This window comes from Magallana gigas, chromosome 6 (assembly GCF_963853765.1).
Source record: "Magallana gigas chromosome 6, xbMagGiga1.1, whole genome shotgun sequence".
Taxonomy (NCBI): domain Eukaryota; kingdom Metazoa; phylum Mollusca; class Bivalvia; order Ostreida; family Ostreidae; genus Magallana; species Magallana gigas.
Genome location: NC_088858.1, coordinates 26,784,845 through 26,806,004, shown reverse-complemented (window position 1 = coordinate 26,806,004; position 21,160 = coordinate 26,784,845). Strand labels below are relative to the sequence as shown.

Sequence of the window (21,160 nt, the reverse complement as noted above, 5' to 3'; positions counted from 1 at the left end):
ACTATTTATTTTGTTATACTGAATGTCTTTTTTAAAAATTTTATGAAAATTTTACTGCTTTTATATAGGAATAACGTGAATTCTACAGCGAACCGTACGCGCATAATTTTCGCGCATGTAACATTTTTTAATGTTACCCGTTGCCAAGTGCGTTGCTAACGCTGAGGGTAATAGTAAATATTATTAACTGCGTCTTAACCAATCAGATTTCAGTATCTAACATGAAAGTATAACAAATAAAGATATTACACTTTAACACCCCAGTCACTGTATGATCGGGCAACCGGGTTAGATGAGTACCACTGCACTGCATTGATTTGAGAGTTTTATTTTTAAATGAAAGATAATCTAAAGATCGTTAACATAGTACTGAACAAACAATTGGTCTATGTGAAGTGATTAAAAGCTGTTAATTTTTAACATTTTGTACAACATAACAGCACATACAAAAAACACGATGTAGATCAAAAAGACACTGGCCACAAGAACCGCAGAGTCCGCGTCCTTATAATTAGTCGTCTGCTCGTCCGCCATTGTCTGTGACGTTTTATTGGAATCACTGATAGCGATGTCAGACTTTGATGTTAATACAATGGTGGATGCAGTTGTTGAGAGGATGGATAAATTTGTTTCTTCTTTCAAGGCCAATCCATATGCTACATATCGATGGTCGCATCCTGGATGATAGAAAAAACTCTTCGATAAAAAATAGATTTTTAATCAAAATCTGTATCTGTGGGTCATTTAAATATGGCGGCTGCGGGTATTGCAGAAAAATATGTCGTAAAAAGATTTTGAATTCTTTACATTGATCGCAGTCGGTTTGCATAAGAAATTAACAAGACAGCATAAGTATAGGGTACCTTAATTTCATTTAGCGATATCCCCAAGTCGATAAAAGTGTTATAACCTATTCGATCAATTAAGCGATTGTACTTATTTGAATACATGTAGGTGGTATCGTCGATTGAAATTGAAAAGGTGATATCAAATACATATATTCAGATAGCTTTCGAATTTTATACAATGTTATTTCAGCATTAATGAACAAATACAGATATGTAATACTCAAAATGATGTTGAACATTTCTGAAGGATTTATTGCGAATAGGGGAGATTTTCCCGGAAAAATCAATTTTGAAAATCGAAGTTTTTTTTATTATTCTCTATCGTACATATTTCTAAATTTTTCGAATTTCAATTTTGAACCTATGATATTACTATTGCAATTTTATTATTAATGTTCAAAATTGGCTAAAACAGCATTTTCTCAGTTAAATGGTATATTTCTGCATGGTTTTGGCCTAGATATCATTCATGACCCACTGCCCCTGAAAATTATTAGATATTAGATATTTCCATGGGTTTGTTCAAAGGAAAAGATTAAAATATCATTTTTAAGGGCCCTGGGGTCGAATTTTGCAAAACTGATTGCTATCATAAGGATCTATATTTACATTTAAAATAAATGTAAGTTCTGGATAGCTTAGTAGGTTAAACCGCTGGTTCTGTCAAACATTACATTTTTGTGCCCTAGTTCAATTCCATCTGAATAAGTAATTTATCACCAGTCTGAATAATCAAATCGGCAATATCACCAAATGTATGGCTGAATATGTAATGTCACCTATTCGAATATGTGATATCACTTTACAGCAATAAATACCATCTGCAAATAATATGGAGTCTTAGGCACAAGAACTCAGAAAGGTAAAATATCAAACGTGTATTACTACTTCTCTTCATAAAGAAAATCATAATGTGGATGATTTCAATGAGAGTATATTGGATAAGTATCGTCACCTTTTCGAGTATGTGATAAGTAAATACACCTAACGGCAGTAAATAAAACGGCCACGCATACAGGCGTGTTGATCAGGTCATACATCCACAATGTTGTCGAATATAGAACATATGCATATTCCGGTCACATGTCCCTCTTAAACCAATGGCATTCGACAATTCACTATGAGGGGCTATTACATGTAGTTATATCAGGGACGTATAGACTAACTACGCTCTTGGCTGACCAATATCACCACCCCCCCCCCCCCCTCCTCCCATTAATTGACATAACAAAAGAAACAGTAGAAGGTTTTTTTTCTTTCTTTTTTTTTCCATTGTGAAGTTTAAATCCTGATATAAATCTCCACCGGAACTCTTGAGTCATTGCCTGGACAATAGCAAAATTACAATTAAGTAAGAAATAGCGTAAAGACTTTGATATTACCGGATATTTGATTCTTGAATCTTTTAACACCCCATCCTATTGTCTTTAAAACCTAAATATTTTCTCTTTCAAGACAACACGCCCCTTTATTTGAACAAACCGTAGTTAAACAATAAGTCAGTTTACACAAGAAGGACATTTTGTTTTGTGCCAAGTTTGGTTGAAATTAGCACAAACGGCAAAGATGATGAAAATGTTAAAAATTTTCGGCGAAGACAATGAGGACAGAAAACAGACTAATTCTGATAAAAAATCTCACTTGGCCCTTTTGCTTAGGTGAGCAAACAATGTTGAACGAAATATTATTTGAAGCACATGTTTCCTGCATGCATGTATGTACATGTTTACTCGTGGTGCTTGGTCTACGATCAAACTAATCTACAAATTTACATGACAAGTATACTTACCTAATATTATAAGTTGTATACAATAATTGACACTGAGAAATATTGCACATATACACCCCTCCATCAATGGTGTACTAGCTACGATTACGATACGATTCTTTTTTCCTTTTGCGCATTTGATATTTATTACCAATGTATAAAAATCATGTATGCACTAAAAATACGGGAGCAATTTTCCAGACAAAAAAATTAAAGTTCAATTGCAACTGACAAGTGAACTAAACGTAAAGTACATTTCCATTCAATTTGACTGCGCCCCAACAAGTTTTGTTCCAAATTTGCTACACCAAAACTGCACTTTCATTTATGGTACATGTTCCGTGACATAGCTATGTCATAAAATTTACACAAAGCCATGCTGATTTCACACTTCTGTTGCATATCGTTTCAAGTAAAAAGGGGGAAAATATCCAAATATAACCGAATGACTTCAGAAGGCTAACATTCAGTACATGTACTTACACTATATTTTTATACCTACATACAGTGTGTATCAAATTTAAAAGGACTCGATAGCCATGACTTTTCTTAGACTTTATTCACCTCATTTGGACGAAGAGCTTGTATGAAGATTTATAGATTTATAGGACAATATACAATGGTAAAGTTAGAATATTATGGGGTTTTTTTGCCCAAATAATAGTCTAAACTATCATAGCAGACATAGCTGATCTTTACGGTAGATCTGATGAGTAATCTGTTGGCCACCTAGCCACCTTAAATAAAGTCAAAGCCAGGGAATGCAACATTACAGATAATGGATTATTAACATTATCAACCAACAGTAGAGCTTGGTCACTTCTTTTCAAAATCTTTGTCTTACATAATACAACACAGTTTTCCCTTTTTTAAGACAGCATTCTAGTGATAGAACGTTATGACAAAAAGACATTCAATTCAACAAAAAATATGTACTTTTTTAGGAGGCTTTATACTTATTTAAGAAATGAACTCAAAGTCTACCCAAGTTATACTCGTATAACCTGGATTGGTGCAATATACGCTTTATAATCCGCGAAGCGTTAATTGCTCCAACCCAGGTTATACGAGTATAACTTGGGTAGATATTGAGTTCGTTTTTGACGTTGGTGCATTGGGACGTGTCTTGTGACGTGCAAACCAGGTTATACAAATTTATTTAAATTTTTTCTATCCAATCAAATGCCGCGTTACAGCCAGAATTAAATTATAGCCTACATGTATATTTTCCATCACTTCTATGTTTACCTCTTGACGCTGAGTTATTATTTATTTTTTTAAATTATAATGTGTTCAAAGTGGCATATAGGCCCGACGGGCCGGGTGTTGAATCTATGCTTACTGCTGTTGATATTACACTTGAAAATGTATTACACATGTCACTATAAATAACTAAATTACTCACTTACACTGCACTAATTTTTTTTTTTAACATTAACTTTTCGATTTATTCTGATTATCTTTCATTTATAAAAAAAAAAATCGGTCGTTAAGTCAAGTCACATCTGTTTAGAATCAGAATTAAATTCGGAACACATATATTCATACACATGTATAACGAATAAGAATCTGAAACGGTGCATTCCTCGAATAAAACGAAACAAACCCTGGGATATCGAGTCAGATGTGTGCATAACAAGTTGACAAAATATACAAGTCATACCCATTGTACCGTTATATGCCTTGATTTTATAGATCTGAGTCATTCATGATAATTTTCAATTAATCATTTGTTATTTACTAGTATGAACATTTTAAAATTTTCTATTAATTTTTGTTTGAAATAAATCACAATTTTAAAAATCTATCTGATTTGAACGATGTATTTTGTAAATATTTTGAATGTCTATGAGGCACTACAAATACGGAGTCTTGGCTCATTATGACGTTGGAGTCTAATCTCCAACGTCGTATTGAGCCATTGTTGAAACGTCATCATCATTGGTAACGTTGCGTACACAAGAGAGCAGCATGCGAAAAACTGTACAGTAAGTAAAAGTTTTATCATCTTCATTGGGATGTTTCCTACTACATTCATACTCTATAACTATCCTAAAGGTTGGTCCACCCATGAAATTACTTTTAACTGACCATTCAAGTCGGGAAAGCAAAATTTAAATCGAAATGTGTTCTTATATGTTAGGAAATCGGAACGTAATGGTTACTTTCCCGTGTTCAGAAAGGACAGTGACGAAAATAACCCCATAATTGGGTTAATCTGTGTAACAGAGATCAAAATCGACTGTGTTTTAATGTAAAATAGCATCCAGTGACTGCACCTATTTTAGGTATGAATGTACCGGAAGAACATGTACGAATTAAATGACGCAACTATCCCGTTAAAGAAAGAAAATTAATATTTTTAATATAAATGCTGAACTTACTAAAGCGCTAACATTAAGCTCTCTATGCGTCACAAACGAATACTGTAAATTCCTAATTAAACGCGAGGAATTTATATCCGCGTAAAATCGCGAGAAGCATCCCTCGCGGATTTTAAAACCTCGCAATTATTTTCTGAGAGTTGATAACAATAAGAAATATGGATAAATGTTCCGCGTTCGCGATTTTATATTCTCGCCATTTGATACAAAACAGCGGGATCGGGGAATTAAGTACTCGCGTAATAGGAATACAGTATTTAAAGTAAAAACTAGTTACACGTCTATTGGTAAATCACTTTTTTTCATATCTACCCGTCCTTCTTTTGGCATTTTTATACCGTATACAGGGAATTATTCGCCCCCGTTTACTTTCGCCCTTTCGCCTTCGTTTGTCAGCGGGTGAATTTAAGACTGGGCGAATTCCAATGTCTTCGATTATCTCTCTTTAAAGACGGGGCGAAACTGTTGGTAAGTGAAGAGGGGCGAAAATAACACGACACGGGACGAAAATAACCCTGTGTACAGTATTTGCACGAATTTGATTCGTCCATTTTCTTTGCAAGGTTTTAGATGGCAATAATGAAAGACGAGGAGAGTATTCCAAATTTGAGTGAATTTCAACTCTTTTGTTCGACTCCGTTAGATGGTCATAAGAGACAAATTTCAGAAGCACAAATCATAAAGGAAGGAAACAACAGCCATAAAATTCTGCCAGATATTTATGGCGAGATACCCGCTTATACTGCTCAATCACTGAAAGAACTGAATTCATCTCTAATGTCTGCATCTTTGGATTGTGAATCGGCAGATATGCATGAGACATCGCACGATATCTCAAGCTCTAATTCTCAAAACAACCTTTATGATATCCAGTGGAGGTTTCATCCAAATGTGTGGCAAATGGAGAATATAACAAGATGTTTGGATTTTCAACATTTGAATTCAGGAAACACTGAGCCGGTAAATAACGATAATATCACGGGTTCCCCCGATGTTTCCAATTCCTTAGAAGAAGATTTCTCTCTATGTTCATCAGAAAGCACTTTTTCTAGTACTCAGATAGCAAGAGAACGTCCAAATGGAAGAGAAGAGGACGGGGAAAGCTGTAAACTGTACGAGGAAGAGAGGATGATTAACGCAAACACCCAGCCAAAGACCATGGAGGATGAAATTCTGGTGCCAGAATGCATATCAAACACTGGAAACTTCGATTTAAAATGTTCTAGTTCTGTAGATCAGGTTTCCGTTCGTCACACCTCAGAACAAAACTACGATATACAAGATCTTGTTAAACTCGGAAACAATAAACTTGCACACGCCAGAACAACATCAAGTTGCACTGCACAACGAAATCCTGTACCTCCAATCCAAGACACAAGAGTCGAGCGAAGCAAGCAGGCGATGCCCTCTGGTGGTGTCGTTTGGTCGAGTCACCGAGTTATGGAGAGCCTCGTTGACCATGATGATGACACTGCTGAAAAAGAAGATGTTGGTACTCACTCCGTTGACACCAATTTTGATGTTGAAAACAATAATGAAAATCACCACAAATTATTACGAATACGAAATAATTGCACCAAAGTGACAACATTCTGTAATTCTCAACCTGTGGTTGTTCACCAGCTAGACGCCTTTGAAGGCAATAGTCACAGTTATGGTGGCGAAGAAATAAAAAATGGAAAACATCAATCTTCCGATAAAACGGCGATAGATATTTCACGGGACAAACATGGCAGGAAGAAACAAACTACAGAAATAAAAGAAGCCCCCGTGAACACCCTAGCTCTTCGCAAAGCCTATGATGAAAAGCAGAGAGCTGAAACGAGGAAACACATCCACCAAACGCCAAAGAAGGAGGAATACAAAGAATGTGTTTGCGAACAGATGAGCAGAAATAGATCGCGCCGTCGAAGATTACAGGAAAACGTAGAACTGCCAAAAATCGTCTCAACTGAGAAAGTTTTCAAATACAAAGCAAATAAAGTGGCAAATATGCCATTGAAGGAAAATCTTGCAATCTATAACGGGCCAGGGAGAATACTTGTGGTAAAATTGGAATCTGAAACATGTCAACAGGCGTTCATAGATAGAATGATCCATCTTGATCGGCTGGAAAAAGATGACCAATCCAGTACTCAGCCGCCCCAGGATGAAAGTGTCGACGAGTATAAAGATGATTTTGAATGCGATGAGAAATACGATTCTGCCCTTTCTTCCCAAGAAGACGAGCGCAATCAATTTCAGAGCACCATTACAGTGGATCAAATAATACACAAGCAAAGAGCAGAGAGACAAGTGCGCAAGGAGAATTCGTACCTCGAGATATCACGTCGCTTGAAAACCTCGCTGAGTTCTAGAAACGTCCTGTTCACTAGACAACCTAACGTCTGCAGTGGTGGTGGGTACGCGGTTACCACCAGTGAAATGTTCCACATCACTTCTGATACCACGCCATCCAACTCTTCAGGCACAGACTCGGATGATTCCTGTAGGAAGGAACTCGTACGATTCCCGTCTATACAGATGAATAATTTTGTCTCACAGAGATTTCCCAGAAACGCATTTTCACAAGGTAGGGTCGGCATGTTTAGAAATCGACAAGTTAGGGAGAAGGCAGTAGAGGTATATCGCAGACGATCAGAACAACTGCATCAGCCGCCGCCACGATATACCCACCACGTGAAACTGCCGAAACTCCCCGCCATAAGAAGGAGACAAACCCCCAACAACAGTTTTAGAGAATCACCCTCTAATAGAAACACAAGAAGAAGATAGCCCATTCATCGATATCACGATAATATAGAATATCATATCAGACAAACAAGAACTAACGCCGAAAAATTCATGATAAACCGGTACTCCTCTATATATGTAAACAGAAATATATGTACACAGTATTCTTATATATCTTTTTTTAAAAGGAAATAGCAAAATGATTAAACGATTGTTTATTCTTTGACCGAATTAAGAAAGAGCTTCCTTCCTTTTTCAGCATCACCATAAAACACGCGTACTTTAAATATTTGCTGTATGATAATTCGTCATGGTTTAAAAACCAGCAAATTTAAAGCTCGTTAGAGCTCTCGTCCGTCTGTCTGTCCGTCTGTAAACTTTTAACAATTCTTCTCCAAAACCACTGGGCTAATTTCAACAAAACTTGAATACAAGGTATTATTGCGTGAAGGGGATTAAAATTAGTTTAATATAGGGCCGCGACCCCTTTCAAAGGATTTGGATTATTGAAAATTTGTTGGTTTTTTTTCAAAAATTTTCATCTGAAAAACCAATTGGCCAGAGAAGCTGTTACTTAGGTGGAATCATCATCATGTAGTCTATATTCAAGTTTGTTAAAATCATGATTTCCAGTGATAGGGTTGGGTCACAATTGGGCAGGTGGAGGGGGGGGGGGGGGTGGTGTGGTCGAATTTTGTGTGTGACACAATGGGTTCAAAGTTTGATGTATGTCTATAATTATATGAACAGTTGTTTAAGATCTTCTTGAGAATTGCAATTCAGTTATAAAAGGGATTCGAAGTTTATCTTAAGAATATCCAGAGAATATTTTTGAATATCTTTTTATACATGATCTATTTTACTACATTTTCCGTAAGTTTTGTGTATGACTCTATAAAGCTTATTTTATTATGGCTGTTGCTGCTCAGGTGAGCAATGTGACCCATGGGCCTCCTGATTTTTAATTTTAAAACGAATTTGTTGATAATGTTGTCAGATCGTATATATTTTTCCATCCGCTTAAGTCTTCTTTATTTTACGGTATCCAATTTATAATATCAAATAGGATTCGTTAAGTAAATAACGGTATTTTTTAAGACGTTATAATAACACGTTTCAGAACAGGTTGTAAAAATGCCGAGATACAAGGGGTGTATCAAATGTAGATTGTTTTAATTGTTTAATAAAGATGAAAATAATGGGTGGGCTTTGGTACGATAGAGGGACATGCATGCCAATACATTTATTTGAATTATAGCTTTTTAACATATAATGTGACAACATTTTTCAAGGTTATTCATCAGCCAAGTGAGTAACTAAGGTTATGAAACGTCATACGAAATGAATTCACGCCTTGTAAACGACAATGGTAAGAACCTCGCAAGTTGTAAGAACTTGTGTTCGAACCATTTGTATATGTTTATGCAATAAAATATGTTCAAACCAATCGTTTATAATGGAGAAGACCAATTAAATTTTTCAATGTTTTTAATTTGATGAATTGAGCGCATTCATTCTGGCGCATTTTGGTACACTTTTCTTCTTTCACATATAGGATTTAAAAAAAAATAAAATACAATAACTAGTAAATAGTGGAGGGAGAAAATGTACAAGTACATGTATTCTGATCGCTTTATAAAGTGATTGGGGGGGGGGGGGGCTAAAATATAGGGAACTGGAAGTTAACCGTGAATACCAACTGAAAAGAGGTGTATAGCGCCTTTTCCCATTACTTCGCCTTCACCTGTGTTTGGACGGAAAGTACGTATTACTAAAAATAGCTTCAGGTACCTAGCTGTTGCAATCCTGGATACACTGTACTTATTTTATATGGTGTCTGTAAGAACTGATTTGTCATAAATTCGGGAAACTCTGTGTATAACAGTAGTTGATATTCTGAACCGTGATAAGTTCAAGCAAAATGCAATGGATCTAAGTGTAAATAGAGTACATGTATAGTGTTAATGAAGAGATCTATATATATTGGGTGTACTCATACTTATATTGAATTAAACAAAATAATTTAAAAAAAACCCACAAGAATAGATACATGTAACTTAACCTCTCTATTCTGTTCATGTTTTAATTTAAGTGAAACAAAAATTACTACTTGGTGGATTCGATCCAACGACCACAAAATCATTAGAAAAGACACTAATTGAAATATTTGTCTAATTTTCATTACGAAGACCACGTTAAACCAAAACTAATTCAATGTAAACGGGTACTACAATACCTGTAGAACATAATTTTAATAATACTACTTTCCTATATATCCCTAACAAAACCTGGATATTTTAATGATGTCGTGCAAGATAATTAAGACTCTTAGAGCATGGTGATTTTGTAATTTGCGTTTCTTTGAATATATTTAAAGAGACAGTACAGCTGAAAACACATGTGTGAATAACTTCAGATTTACCTATTGTATAGTTAGGAAATAAGAAATAACGTTTATTGTAATAGTTGAAATACACGAAATTCCCTTTCACATACTTAATTAACGTAATTATGAGCTTCCAGAAATTCAAGGGTCGTACAAACCTGAATAATCTTATATCGTTTATTTGTACCACGTGGACTTTGAATGACAGTAATTGACACGTGCTGAAAACTACAAGATCTTCGTCCGACTACGGTCATAATGAAAAACGAGGTTAAAGCGATTCTCTAAATGAAACATATCCTTACTTACTCGATAATTTACAAATGGTTTACTAATTTAGGTTCATTTTAAAGTGAATAGACATAAATATGTCAAATAACCCCTCAAGGGGCCTCATTTATAAAAATAGATTTAGGTTGTAGCAACTCCTATGATAAACACGAAAAATACAGGCTTACAAAATAATAATTGTGGTTATTTTAAAGACTTTGAACAGTTATTACCTATGAGAAGTAGAAAAGACATATTTTTATCAACAAACCTGTCCAGGAGATTCTTCGCAAGCCCTGCATGTGTTTTGTTTACATTAAATACGCATGCGTAATAGTATAGAAGGCTGAACCCCGAACACGTTGCGATGTATTTATGTATTTATGATAGGTTATACGTAATTATTAATTTTATTGAAATAATTAGATTTATTGCATGGAGAACTTTGTAATTTTCTGAAAGTTTAAACATTCATGAGTAGTACAAAAATACCGAACCCGATCGGAAATTTTTTTAAGTCGGTTTTTTTATAAGATGCGCTGTACTGTCTCTTTAAACTAGATATTGTATAATATTGGAAATGAGGCCAAATCGTATAGTGCGCTATATCTCTTTAGTTATTTATATTGCATATGACATTATTTTCGGTAAAAATGGTGTTCCATAAAGGTAAATATGTCGAAGATAAAGTATATGCGTAAAATAAGTGTAAAATTCAGGTATTCATTTTTGGTTAATCTACCGAGGGGCCATATAGCACAATATCCTTTGAACGCCCATATAAAGCCAGTGTTGCTCAGGTGAGCGATATTGCCCATTGGGCCTCTTACAATGGTGATTCGGTACATGAAGGTAGCGACATTGCAGAAATAATACATAACCCGCAACGCGGGTTATGTAAATTTTTTCTGCATTGATCGCTACCTTCATAGTTCGAATGAATCATCAAAGAAAGCATTTTATTGTTTATATTAACATCTTTCTTTTAGCTAATTGATAAATTGATTATGAAAAGTAAGTAAAAATTTATTCACTAAATTACTGTCAATGTACGTAAGTACGTTAGCTACAAGAAACAGCCAAATCGTCTTTGAGTCTGGCATCGTCATGATTATTTCGTGCAGTCCGTGATTTTTTCTAGGTCGCTGTATGTTTGGACCAATCGATAAACAGGGCGTGTCTATATATGTCCTGTCAGTTTCTTATCAGTTTCATCAGCTGTACATTTCGACCAATCGATAAACGGGGCGTGTAGATTTCAGTCTGGCTATGAATAGGTTTCCGTAAGAAATAGAGGGAATAATACTTTGTAGATGTAAATATATTCTGATAAACGTTGAAAATATCAACCACACACCTTTTAAAAGCTTTCATAACAAATTTTTAATTTCATTTTCCAAAGCCACGTTCCGCCTTATTATAGGATAGGCTTCTATGGAATAGCAACCAATAAGGACATGAGAGTTGACCTAATTATTAATTCATGGAACATCCATGTTGTGTGCATTGTAACTTTCCGAATCATCTTCCGTCCTTTTCATTGGCCTGTTTTGTGACAACTGAATAACATGGGGCTGATCATTGTTAAGATGATAAATAATTGGTATCTTCTATAAAATATTACAAATTAAAGCAAAATAGCATCCATTCTTTTTTTGAAGTATGCAAAATTGTATTCAATATTCTATTTAGGGATTGGCGATCATTCAACAGAAAGATTTGCTACATGGACAAAATCTCCTAACATTTAAACTACTGAATTTAAAAAGAGTTACTGCCCTTTGCTCAGTAGCCTGGTTTTTGAATATATTTATTTTCTGCATAAAATCCATCAAATGAATACAGTCCAGTGACAACCATATAAGATGTACAGGTACACTACATGAGCATGAAAAGGATGTTGTGAATTTCTCTGACATGAAAACAATGCTTACATGAATCAAGGTTAACTTTCTTATAAAAATGCGGCATTTAAAATGACACGGAATGTACAAATTACGAGCATTGAAATGATGGGAAATGCGTTTACAGATGAAATCCATACTTTCATAACATTTTTTTCTTGCTGTAGTTTTAGCAATAAATGTACATCTATCTACAGCAATGTTGCAACATTTCCAAACACCATAAATATACGATAAAAGAACTTTCTATACCTCAGTTATAGTCACACAGGTCATTAATTTTATGCAAAGTCAATTTTTACAAATAGCACAATACATTCTAGGAAATGCGAGAAAAAAAATTAAAAAAAAAAATTTGAGCTGTAAATATTTGCCTAAACATTAAACACCAATTCTTTTTACTTCTGTTAATAACTTTAGAATGTTGCTGCATCTAACAAAATTTTGCTGACTTGTGGATTCAGTGGCAAGCCAATTTTTCCCCGGGGGAAATGGCTGCCACAGACAATAAACTGGCCACATTAGTTCAGTGTATAAATATATCAGTACCTAGAGCTCCACTAGACCTATCTTCTGCCTTTAAGGCTACCTCTAGAGACATGACTAAAGCATCATAATATAAGGATATTGGCGATACAGAGAGAAAAATCTATAATCGCAGTAGAAAATCATGTGATGAACAGCAATGTTTTTTTTTCTTTTACTTCAAAACAATATTGCGATAACTATCATGATTTTCATAATATTCTCCCAAGCATGGGGAAAATGTGCAAAAATGCATGTTACACAAATAATTATTTTAAAATCCTAATTTCAAAATCCTGAATTCACTTCATCATCAATACAGATAAAGTTTCATAATTTAATCAGAGTTGAAATTTGTGGTGAAGGGTATCGACATATAAAAAATTGAGCCATCCACAATAGCAATGATTAAACAGTTTACTAAAATTAACTTTTTATTTGTTTCATCATATCCTTAATTCATTTTAGAAAATAAAAAGCTTCAAACTGTTGTTCCAATATGATGATATTTGGAACAAAACATACTTTTTCATGCTCCATGAATTTTCAGTACAATTCCTATTTAGTCTGAAGTTGTTTCATTAAAGCAATACAGACAGTGCCTAAAATTTCTTTTGATCCCAAAATTCCCATAATTTTTTAATTTAAAAAATAAAGAATATGAACAATAGTGATAATCATAGTCTATTGCTCCGGTCATCTGCTACCTGCCATTGTCCAGTGAAAATTGCACAGTGAGGAGCTCCATGGCTGGAATGTGTAGCTTTGTGCTGGGAGAAAGTTTTCTTTTGTCGTACATGTGTGTGAGAGAGACCTCTTTTACACTGTACACAGACAAGTCTTTGAAAATGGAAGCTACCGATACGGGGGAGTCTAATGCACACTGGACGTCCCGCGTTGGGAAGCCACATTTGTAACCCCGTCGGTGCAACACAAGACTGGAATTTGTGTAGTCTAGCTCTGAATTGATCAAGTTTCTCATGTGCACTAGACTGATATCACATGGTAGAGCGGAAGCCACAGGTTGGAAGTGATTTTTGAAAAGGTCTGTGGATACAGAGGTGAAGAGCTTAATGATGGGCTTCTGCAATAAGTCATTGATTTGCATACTTAAAATGGTTGGGAATGTGTGAGTTTCTAAGCTACCAGGCTGATGATTTGAGATCGGTTGTTGATTAGGGACATCAGTATTTGTTGAGATGTCCTCTTTATATTCTAGCTGTATAACGAAATCATTCTGTGTGAGTCGGTTGTCCTGGACCCCCTCCCCCAGCCCCCTGTCATCGTCATACAGCAGCTCTCTGTCCAGCATGATCTCAAACTGCCCCGGGGAGAGCCCTGCCACCCCATGGGCCTGGGCACTATGGACAGACAGTCTCCTGTGGTCATCTTCCACAATGCCCATACTGGTCATGGGGAAATAATTGGACTCCACATAGCGATTAGGATTTGTTTTCCTAGCGATCATCTGGAATCCGTTTTGGTCAGTAAAGAAAACAGTATTTTGAATGTCAGAATTTAATCTCATGATTATCTCAGTGTCCTGTAGATTTTTCACTTTGTTTGCATGCATGTCGAAAAAGTTCTGCACATGGAGTCCGTGAGCTTGTTCAGCGGCCAAACTGAAGAGTTTTACACTGTGTCTTAGATTCGGATGAACGACTTCTATCTGAGACATGAAGGGGCCCTCCATGACATGAATGATGGGAATCCCTAAATGAAGAGGTCTGGCCTCTCCATTCGGATAGAACAAGTACGCTCCACTTCCTTGAGATCTGTATTGCATGAAAGTCAGATCAATTCTTGTGGTATTTCCTGTTCTTTTATCCTTCAGGCATTTCAGTAAACCTGTCTTAGGATCAAATTCCGCTCTCAGGTATTCGTTTTCAAGAGAGATATTACTTTGATGGTTACCAGAATACTTCGGCTCTTCTTTCTCAAATATCAATTCAGGAGCAATATTCAACTGCAGAGAATTGAAGATGGAAATTTTTGCGGGGTAAACGGATTTAATTTTCTCCCCCTCCTCCACTCTAACCAAGTACACAACATCCAGTGATAAGGCAGCTAATTTTTTTAGAAAGATTATCTCAAATTGACTCTGATGGACTGATGCACTGTTTTGCCAAACTGGATTGAGTTGATAGGGAATCTCTTCATGATCTCTTGTTTTTACAATGACTTTATCAGTATCTACCAGCACTGAAGTCAGTTCGACTCTGGCTTTTGCCAGGGAGTTGAATAAAATGACAGGAACCCCTGTTTTAGTGACATGTAACACCTGTTTTTTAGTCACTGAATCATACGAGGTCTTGACCTCCTCTGGCTCCAATATCAGGGGAACTTCTGAATTTCCTCCACTAATGAGGAACTGGGCCGATTTTGAAATCACTTTTTGTGTTGCATTAAAAGAGTGAAAGAGTTTATTTTCATAGTCCTGCATTACATATTCTTTTGAAGTTCCAGTGATAGCATCATGATGCAGAAATAAAGCTAGATTTCTTCTAGACTGTTGTAGGAAGTTTGAAATATCATGATAAGCTGGGTATTCTACATTCCACTTTTTACTGTAGCCTGTGACCAATGTATTCAAAATGTCAGCTGCATTTAGATTTTTTTCCACTTCTCTGCTGAATTTTTTTGCATGCGGCCTTGTGGTGAAATAACCACTCCAATAGGCATTGCTCTTGTCTGAATAAGGGAAAAAATCCCCTGACACAGTCGGAAAATTTTTATCATTGTGTTGTAGAGTTTTTTCCTTCTCAGATTTTCTGAGGATTTCAAAGTAGTCTTTGAGTGTTCCAAACTGTACATCAATTTTCCAGTCATCTCTAGCATTCATGTACTCCATGAGCATGTTATAGTTCTGGTACTGTTGATCCCACTCCTGGGCAGAGTCATATCTAAAATCGTCACCTAGTGGAACTAGAATGGTGTCGTAGTTATAAAGACTAGCTTTTCTACGATATTGTTCATACAATTGTTTGGACTGCTCCTGTATATTATCTAAAGAAATTGGTGCTGCAAATGTCTTTCTGTACTTCCTTTTATGAACCTGATAGTCAAACATCATACAAACATATGGATTAGGCCCACACGTGTGTTTCACAGTATACAACATGTATGGCATCACATGACACAACATATCCCATGATCCTTTGACATCCCAAGGCTGTCGCCATAGAAACTCCAGACTTTTCTGCTGGGCCAGGGAGGCCTTGGTTGCTTGATGAATCCTCTGGATGACCATGTTCTCCAGTCCTGCTTTCTTCCACAAGTAGGGAACAGTTCCGGAGTGACCGAACGGGTCGATGGCCCAGCTGTTTTTGGGTTTGACATGGAGGTTTTCCAGGATCCACTGGTGGCCCTCCATCAGCTGGTCAATGATGGAATAGTAGGAAGTGGAGGCCTCGTCTGGCATCACCCACCCTCCACTCACTATCTCCAACTGCCCGTTCTTTATTAGTCTTCTCACCTGTTAAAGTAAACACAAACTTGTGAAATTTTTACATGTACATATGTACATAATGTACCTTAGTACTCGTTCTCAATTTAACACACAAATTTCAATCTGATCATAATGCTAGAAATTGATATTGTTTTTGGATGAAGTTGCCTTTTTAAACTGTCTATATTTTGACAAATCCACTTTCTATGAATTGGTAACAAAGTTTGAAGTTTTGTGATGTTTATTTCCTCTTCACACATTGTTGATACTTGATAAACTTATCATATGTTAGTAATATTCTGAGGGATCTGGTATATATCAGTATATCATTATTGTCAAACATTTCTTAATTCACTAGATATGAACTAATATGTAGTGCAATTTGTGTTTTAAATATAATTCAGTGAACAGTTCACCTGAACTTTCATGTCATCTTCCAACTCATTCCACCAGATGTTCAGAAACACTGCCTCAGCCCAGACAAAGGTCATATTGGGGTACAACCTCAATTTGTCCACCATGTTGTTTAAAATGTTCTTGGTCGTGTACACATAATACTCCTCAAGGGTCCTCAGCCACCCAGCATCATTGTGAGAGTGTGGCATCACAATGACCTTCAGGGGTCGAATAGATGACCCATATTCTCTTCCTGGGGTCAAGGTTGGCAAAACATAGTCGCCCCCTGCTCCCAGGTTGTAATTATTCTTGAGCCGCAAACCAACCAGGGAAATGTTAGTTTCTGCTTTCAAGTGTTCATACTGGAAACAAACTTGGTTGCTGAGATTCAGAGGGTCGTTTTGGACATATTTAAGATTTCTTAGGGGAGAATCTCTATAGGATATGTGATGGTTGCCATGCTTTGCCTGAAGGTTCCTTGGTAAATCCTCCAAGAACAAAAGACACAGTGCTATAAGGAACAGAAAACCGCTGATGGCGATTAGTCTCTGGTGAAATTTCATCCTGTCGTCATTTTCTTTCCAACGGAACCATGGGACATTTGCGGCACTACCATCAGACAATTCTTGTTCTGCAATGGAAGAAACAATGAATTAAATTTAGACTGAAGCTCTTAAGTATTTAATAACACTTTATACAAATCAATGTTTTCAGCTTGTGGATAAAATAACCCACCACATTTAAAATTAAAGTTTTTATGGCAATTAATCTAAATGCATGGCTATTCAAGGCAGGTTAAAACCACATGGTGATTCTATAAAAACTATCAGTTCATTTAGTTGTCTTTGATGTGAAAAAAAACTATAAATAAATTTACAGTTTGAAAAGATAACCTTGGTGAAAAAAAAAAAGATGTAGAAGTTTTCAATATTTTTTTTCTTTGAAATTTTCTTCCCTTCTTAATCAACCAGAGAAAAAGCATATGTTGAGTGGTGACAAGGAGATGTAGAGACTGCCATAAACTGGAGGCTTAAATATCCTTTCCCTGAAAGCAAGTGGTGGCGTAATGCTTTACAAGATAAAATACTCGGTGCAACAAAGACATGAGAACCAGAATTGAACAAACTCTACATCTTCGTAATCTGTGATGGAACACAAACCTTGAATATTTCATGGAACCTGGCGATTACTGAGAGGGATAAAAATATCGCTTTGATACAGAACATATCACACATTCTTGATTCAAGTCACAGAAAAGAGATCAATATTTCATAAGATTGAGAGCTGATATATCTATTCTATAATGATAATTGTCAAGTCACGTTTTCTGTTTAGATTCATTGAATTTCAATTCAAAATGAGTAACATTAAAATTTGATAAAAATAAATAAATGCATGAAGAGGACATGCAAACTCCCACAAAGCACCTCAAAAATGAGTATCGTTTTTAGTTGGTGCCTTTACATCTGAGCCATTGACTATGAAAAGTGATCCTACTCCACCTAGTTCTATAAGATTACAATCATTCTTCAGAAATGATACCAGAATTAGCTATTTACTGACCCACATCAATTTCCAAAGGATAAAACTACAGCATAGAAAATCAAACAAAATTATCAGATGTACATGTTGTAGATACACAGAAAGGTCAGTCAATACTTGATGGTGAATCACAGGACTCAGTTTGAAATTGCCGAATGAAATGAAATGATAGTCTTCTTTTGTAATTGTATTCTTGCACGAATTATTTTCAAACTGTACCCAGCTGATAACACTGCTCCTTCATACAGTCATTCTCTGAGAGCTTAAGAAATGACTGCTTTTCTATAAAGGCAACACCAAACCATTAATTTCTAGACTGATGCCAATGATTATCAAACAGCTCCTACTTGTAACTCCATTTCCTCAGTCGAAAAAGGAAGGCAATATTGGAGCAATTTTTCATAGTTTCCATATAGCTTATTAATTGAGGTACCTTTAATAGTTTCTTCAAAGAATATTAAGGAGACTCTTTTTTTTTATATCCTTATGAATAACCAATTACAAAACCATTATTATTGATGTGGTACATGCAAGGGAAAGTAGATAAAACATGTCAATATAGTAATTACATTGTACAGGGTATCTTGTTATGTCCCTCCAACTATCAACACATGCGAGAAAGCCATTTTCTTATTCTTTTCATCTTCATCATATTCTTGTAAGAGTTGTGCTCATAAAATTCATAGTTTATTGATGTCTGTGAGCATTGACAACAAGTCTAACCCCTAATTTACTTAATTTTGCTGGTTCCGTCCCGGATTTGACAATTCGGTTTGACACCTAGCTCCTAGAATTGTGTCATTTCGGCAAATAACAAGGGACCAATCCCTATGCCTGTTACAGAAAAAATAGTAACTTTGCAAATTTATATAATCAATTATTAGATAAGTACAATGTGACCCGAAAAAAATCTAGCAGACTGGGAATACAGCCGTTGAAGACAGGGACATCATTAAGTTATTTTTTTTTTTGATGTGGTACTAAATTTTTGCCAGACAAGTTTCATGTGTTGGCAGCTGAAGATAATATAATAGCACTTGTTTCTTTATTCTTTCCTCCACATGAAACCAGAGACCAGCCATCGAGGTGAACAAAATAATTTATATGCTAACAGAATTGGTTATATGATATAATTTTGAAGTTTCTGAACAATTTACAGACATGATAAACAATTGTGACAAACTCCAGGGGATTTCAGCAACATGAATTGATAAAAGTTTTGTAACTCATTAGTTTTGTTATGCTGTATTGCAAAAGTTCATTATTAGAAATTACTGAAAATGAAGATATGTCAGTCGTTTGACACTATAAAGTCTAAATTAACAGAAAAATATCTCTGTCCTGGGACAAAAGAAGTATTTACTATTTAAATTCAGGTGGCTTAACTTTCAGGAAGCATATAGCAATTAAATAACCAATTTCCTATAAAACTCCCTTGTTTGTTCTACTATTTTCTTTGCTAAATGGCTACATTCTAGTGAATAGACATCAGATCCATATTGTATACACATATGAATGTTTAATTTTTTTCTTTTATAAATACAATGAGGGTTCAGTTATCAAGTTCCTTAAAAAAATTATGGAAAACCAAATTTTAGAATAATATACATTGAAGATTTAAAATCATGCTAATGCTATACTAATTTGGACAATTTGAAGGAAATGAAGCTGTCTAAAATAACAATGGTCCATTGAAAATATGTCAGAATAGCTCAGTAATAGATTTTTATTTTGCAATACAAAAGTCTCAGGTTTCATTCACCATCAGCTGTATCTTTCTTTATAAAATCATATAGATACAAACAAGTACTTTATTATTTATCTATACAAGCCTCAGACGTGTTCACAATCCAAGGTCATCATTGGTTCATTTGAACAGATTAATGGCTGTGATGAGCTCACCACTTGGAGCATCTTTGAAGGGCTCACCTTGTGTAAAACTTTATTTAATTGACATAAAGCGATACTGGTGTTGCATCCGGTTGTTCAAATCCCAGTAAGCTCCCTATAAATCACCAGACCCAGCCATTATACAACAACTTGTGTCTTTCTGAGGAGTTATCGGAGGAGAGCATCTTTACATCTGAGCCTGCTGGTATTATGTGAGATGAACAGAACCATTAAAAACTTCAGCTACCTGGGCCCTTCTCTCTCACTCGATCCACAATCAGTGTAGTCATTCATACATCTCTTTTCCATTTTTTTTTTGCAATTTTTTTCCTAAAAAAAACCTCCCTGTTTTATACCTTGCATTTTTTTTTTAACTTTACATAAAAAAGTTTAAGAACTAGGTAGGTGTTCATTATCAAAATATTCTTGGCAATGGAGAGCAATTTCCATTGGAATAAGGGTCATCTATATTAGAAATACTGATAATTCATGGTTGAGATACAGCAATTTTGCAGAATGAATCAGTGTACTAAATTTTCACCTGAAGTATATGTATGTGGACAAGGTTACGTTAACATAGTAAAACTCATTTAGTACGAATGCGAATATAGCAAAATCTCGCCTATAGTGAAGTTTTTTCGAGTCCCCGGTAAAATTCTGAACAAATTTTTATGACTATAATGAATTCAGATATAACAAAGGATATAGCAAAGATTTTGAGTCCTATAGAGATGAATAATAAACACTTTTATAACAAATTTCTTTACAATTTGAAAAGTTTTGCACTACCATTTAACATAATTGTTTGAATGAATTTATTTTTACATGAATTCTTCAATCTACAATCCAATTATTAAAGGTGTGAAAGAATGTATTTTCATTCTAAGCCACAATTAGCAAAAATAGTAGTCTGGTGAAAGAAAACATGTCTACTTGTAGTGAATTTGGCAATTCGCTATAGTTTTTATTACGAATATGTTATGCGGATATAGCAAATTAAGCAGGTAACAAAGTAAATCCATTAGTTCCTAGGACTTTGCTATAACGCAGTTTTACTGTAAACTCA

The 21,160-nt window shown here is 35.3% G+C and overlaps 2 protein-coding genes and 1 long non-coding RNA gene across 11 annotated transcripts in view; 1 reads left to right on the top strand and 2 right to left on the bottom strand.

The window, feature by feature from the left end:
- Positions 1 to 342: 342 nt before the first annotated feature.
- LOC117689426 (uncharacterized) lies at positions 343 to 10,711 on the bottom strand. The gene is made up of 2 exons (XR_010714490.1): positions 10,661 to 10,711; positions 343 to 677 (listed from the first exon to the last, which is right to left on the bottom strand). It is a non-coding gene; the product is annotated as an uncharacterized lncRNA (long non-coding RNA).
- On the top strand, positions 4,476 to 7,956 carry LOC105331811 (uncharacterized). 3 transcript variants are annotated; one of them, XM_034470511.2, is made up of 2 exons: positions 4,476 to 4,604; positions 5,564 to 7,956. In XM_034470511.2, the coding sequence occupies exon 2, from the start codon at positions 5,571 to 5,573 to the stop codon at positions 7,773 to 7,775; it is 2,205 nt and encodes a 734-aa protein (XP_034326402.2). In that variant the 5' UTR covers positions 4,476 to 4,604; positions 5,564 to 5,570; the 3' UTR covers positions 7,776 to 7,956. The 3 variants fall into 3 exon arrangements, with proteins under 3 accessions (XP_034326402.2, XP_011432451.3, XP_065942634.1); XM_011434149.4 differs by having other exon boundaries at positions 4,509 to 4,604; positions 5,571 to 7,956; XM_066086562.1 differs by lacking the exon at positions 4,476 to 4,604 and having other exon boundaries at positions 5,841 to 5,960; positions 6,053 to 7,956.
- Positions 10,712 to 12,182: 1,471 nt separating the features above from the next.
- The window catches only part of LOC105331810 (alpha-mannosidase 2), a 50,381-nt gene continuing 41,403 nt past the window's right edge, over positions 12,183 to 21,160 (bottom strand). For all 7 annotated transcript variants that reach the window (XM_034470509.2, XM_034470507.2, XM_034470510.2 and 4 more), the window contains 2 exons: positions 16,683 to 17,293; positions 12,183 to 16,293 (listed from right to left, as the gene is read on the bottom strand). In XM_034470509.2, the coding sequence (XP_034326400.2) occupies positions 13,522 to 16,293; positions 16,683 to 17,225 (3,315 nt within the window). In that variant the 5' untranslated portion in view covers positions 17,226 to 17,293 and the 3' untranslated portion in view covers positions 12,183 to 13,521. The remainder of the gene's footprint in view (positions 16,294 to 16,682; positions 17,294 to 21,160) is intronic.